This window comes from Lonchura striata, chromosome 16 (assembly GCF_046129695.1).
Source record: "Lonchura striata isolate bLonStr1 chromosome 16, bLonStr1.mat, whole genome shotgun sequence".
Taxonomy (NCBI): Eukaryota; Metazoa; Chordata; class Aves; order Passeriformes; family Estrildidae; genus Lonchura; species Lonchura striata.
In genome coordinates this window covers 11,132,272-11,135,947 of record NC_134618.1, presented here as the reverse complement: position 1 = coordinate 11,135,947, position 3,676 = coordinate 11,132,272, and the positions used below count along the sequence as shown (strand labels likewise).

At 42.8% G+C, this 3,676-nt stretch overlaps 1 protein-coding gene across 1 annotated transcript; it reads right to left on the bottom strand.

The window, feature by feature from the left end:
• Positions 1–1,997: 1,997 nt before the first annotated feature.
• On the bottom strand, positions 1,998–3,065 carry BHLHA15 (basic helix-loop-helix family member a15). The gene has a single exon (XM_021539847.3). It carries the CDS (start codon positions 2,800–2,802, stop codon positions 2,302–2,304), a length of 501 nt encoding a protein of 166 aa, XP_021395522.2. The 5' UTR covers positions 2,803–3,065; the 3' UTR covers positions 1,998–2,301.
• Between the last annotated feature and the right edge of the window lie 611 nt (positions 3,066–3,676).

Sequence of the window (3,676 nt, the reverse complement as noted above, 5' to 3'; positions counted from 1 at the left end):
CATGCTTCTTTAAAAATCCCTTTTTACATGTCCAAGAACATAGCACTTTGTACTTTGCTACACTGTGGAACTAGCAGGTGTAAGTCCATGAAAATGCCTGTGTCCAGAGTCTGACTGTCCTCAGGGATGGCAGTGTTCACCTGCCTCCTTGGCTGCTGTATTTATAGCTAGATATGATGTGCCATCTTGGGCTTTATATTTAAAATGCCTCTAGTTGCAGAAAGTCAAAAATACACTGCCCAAGCATTAAACTCTGTATGTTTTGGAGCAATACCAGCATAATTGATTCTTAAAGTGCAATTCTTCAATAGCACTGTTAAAATACTGGATTTTAAACTTGCTGGCTGGTTCCCTCTTTCCACCAATGCAGCCAAACAGCAGTTCAAACATAACTATCCCACAAAAGCATTCCAGGGATGTTTACTAGCTGGGAACTCAGATAATGACCTATAAAGAATCCTACAAAAAAACTGCCATAATCTACAAGTGCTTGGTCATCACTTACTGTGTGACACAGAGCCACAGTTTGCACTGACCTAGAGAGTGAGAAGTAACCAAGAAACATCAACATCTCTTACCTGAGAAGGTGCTGAGTGGAATAACTGGAAGGAAAGGCCTTGGTGTTACTGACTGACCCATTGTGATCACTGCATAAACACAGTGAGGATTGATTTACCCACACAGGGCTGCTGGTGAATGGAGTAAGATCCAGCACTGTAATGACAAGTTAAATCTCTAACTCTGCAATCCTTTCATTAGCCCTTGACTATGAGAAGGGCTTAATCACATTTATTTTCATGTGAAAACAGTTCAACAACTGGTTGAGACAGGATCCAAATGTTTTCTCCAGTAAGGCAACCATATGTATAAACTGTTTTGTTCTATATCACAGCTATGGATTGCTGTGGTGGAGAAAGATAATTTACATTCCTTACCAGTCTGTGTGGGAAACCTCACCTTTCACTCTGAATTACATTGTCATCCCCTCAGCTGTCTGCAGCAAACTACAAACACATTCCAAACTGCACAATCCTTTTGTGATAGACCTGGTAAATCCTTCCTCAGCCCCCATTCCTACTTGGACAGCCCTCCTCTGCAGGAAAAGGACCAGGCCACAAACCAGTATCAATCCTAGTGATGCATGAGGTGCCAAATGTTTGCTGTGCCATCAGAGCACCGAGCAGCAGCCTCCTGTCCCTTGGGGCATGTGGGGAGGGGAGCTGTGACACACAGGCTCCATGGGCACTTCCAACTGAGGCCACTCCAGCTTCAGGTGCCCCAGGTATGAGAATACAAGAGGAAATTTAGAGTTCCTCAGTGACATAAAACGTTTTACCACAGAAGGGGATAGGAGGAGGGGAATAAAAGAGCCTATTTTCCTTTTTCAAGAGTTTCTGCTTCATTTATTGTTTACAGTATCAGAATCTAACACTAACCCAGAAAGAACCTGATCACATCACAGGCTTCACTAGCTAGTAATTTAAACTGGCCAGAGCATTGTCTAACTTAAGACTATACTAAAGCATTTTTATCATTGTCTTGGAAAAAGTAAGTAATTTGTTCCTTATTTATTATTTGTATTACAATGGCACCCAGACATCCACTAAAGAAAATCTCCGTGAGGCAAGATGCTCTGGAAGCACAGATCAGAACTGTCCTTACTCTAGAGAGCTTACAATCTAAGAAAGCTTTGCAGATGTTTGCATCAACAGATGTTTTTTTGCCTTGCAATGTTCAAGATTACAAGGGCAGATCCACAGAAGTTAAATATCAAGATAAATAATAAGATTTGGTGACCAGTTTCCCATATATGCCACTTCAGTCACCAAGTCAGTCAAATGCTGTCATCAATTTTAATCTTCTCTTTAGCACAGCAGATGAGTCATTGAAAGGGTGGTAAAAGAGCTATAGCCAAGATTCTCAACAAACTCCAAGGAACTCAGGTGACACAGACCTTAAAGGCTCAAGTCACTCTACTGCAGGTAGGATAATTTTCAGAAGTTACTAAATCACTATTTTCAAGTCAACTCCAGTGTTACAGGATAGGTATCCAGACCCTAACACACTGCATAAACACATTCACTATGCTCTGAAAAATTCTGAAGGTTTAAGGTAATTATTTAATGTGCCATGTAACTATAGTCAGGAGTGTTACCTGTTTGTCTTATGAAAAAAAAATTGAGAGACTGGAGGTAAAAATAATCTCTTTAAACCTTTAGGTAATGGCATGAATTATGATGTAAGAAGGAAAAACAATGACGGTAGTAGCTGGCAGTTGGTGTTTTGGCTGAAGTTATAAATCTATGTGGAATATTTCTGTAGATTTTCCTCATGCTCATCCTCCCCATGCTGCTGTTGATAATGTTGGTACAGTTTGGATCCCCAGGCTCCCCCCATCCCTTCTACCGCTGGAAAGTGTCCATTGGACATGTTGAGTATAATGGAGGTCAAGGATTTAATGTAGTTTTTGGCCAGTGTGAGAGTCTCTATTTTGGACAGCTTGTTCTCGGCTCTCACGTGCGGGATCACCTCGCGCAAGGCCTGGAAGGCGTTGTTGAGCTTGTGCATCCTCTGCCTCTCGCGCTCGTTGCTCTCCAGCCTCCTCAGCAGCCTGTCCTTACTGCTCCAAGCACGCTTGGCTCTGCCTGTGGGGATCTTGCTGCTCTCCTTGTTTCCCCCACTCTTCCTTTCTTTGCGTTGCAAACATTTCACCAGTTCCTTTTTTCTCATTGCTGGCTCCTCAGAAAATGCTTCTTTGTCAACAGTTTTCCTTTGTTTCTTTCCTTTGGTTTTAGTCTTCATGTTTTGTTGGATGGACTGGTATTAATTATCAATGTGCTGTAAAAACATAACACCGATATTCAGCTGGGAGGAGAGCTTGCAGAGGGAACAGAGCACAAGTGAATGGAACCAGTGAAACAAAGATGCAGTGAATCACCTGCTGGTGAAAAACAGACGCCTCTACTTTCTTAGAAACAGGCCTCAAAGCAGAGAGGTTTTTCCTTTATCATTGTACATAAGATAAATTGGTCTCCAAGTCTATTCAGTCTTTCTGTAGAAAAGTGAACCACAGCTCAAAAATATGCAGAATACAACAGTCAGTGAGGTTTGGTAACACATTGCCTCTTTTTCATCTCTCATGCTGCTGTTGTCTCCCAGCTCCTCACTCCCCCACATTATAATAAAGCCATGCACCATCTCCATGTACATGTGCTGACTTAGGGGGGTATTAGACAGACCCCCAGGCTCTTAAAGTAATTTCTCCTTGAACTCCTGATAATTGGTTTTTGTAGGCACAGGTTTCCACTGTGTGAGAGGAGTCCACTAGAGGGAAACATGGCACATTCTCAGGGAGAAGCTCCGACCCAGCCACGTGTTTTCAGCTGCAGCATTTCTGTGTTCTGGGCTAGTCCCCACCATACACACACACAAAAAAAGCCCTTCCCTCTTCCAACAACAATCTGATAATGGCAGGGCTTAACTGCAGTTACTGCCCCAGATCAACAGCAGCAGAGCAGGCTATATTCCAAGTTACCCAAAAAGACACAGCAATGTTCCTTCCTCTGCGTTAGGTGACGTCATTGATACTCTAACCCCCTCAGCCCATATTCTGTGCCCACACTACATCTGAAGACAACAGCATCACAGCAACCCTGCCTAACGCCAACAATCAGTG

Coding starts and splice junctions, on each gene's coding strand:
- BHLHA15 (XM_021539847.3), bottom strand. CDS start 2,802: ATGAAGACTAAAACCAAAGGAAAGAAACAAAGGAAAACTGTTGACAAA.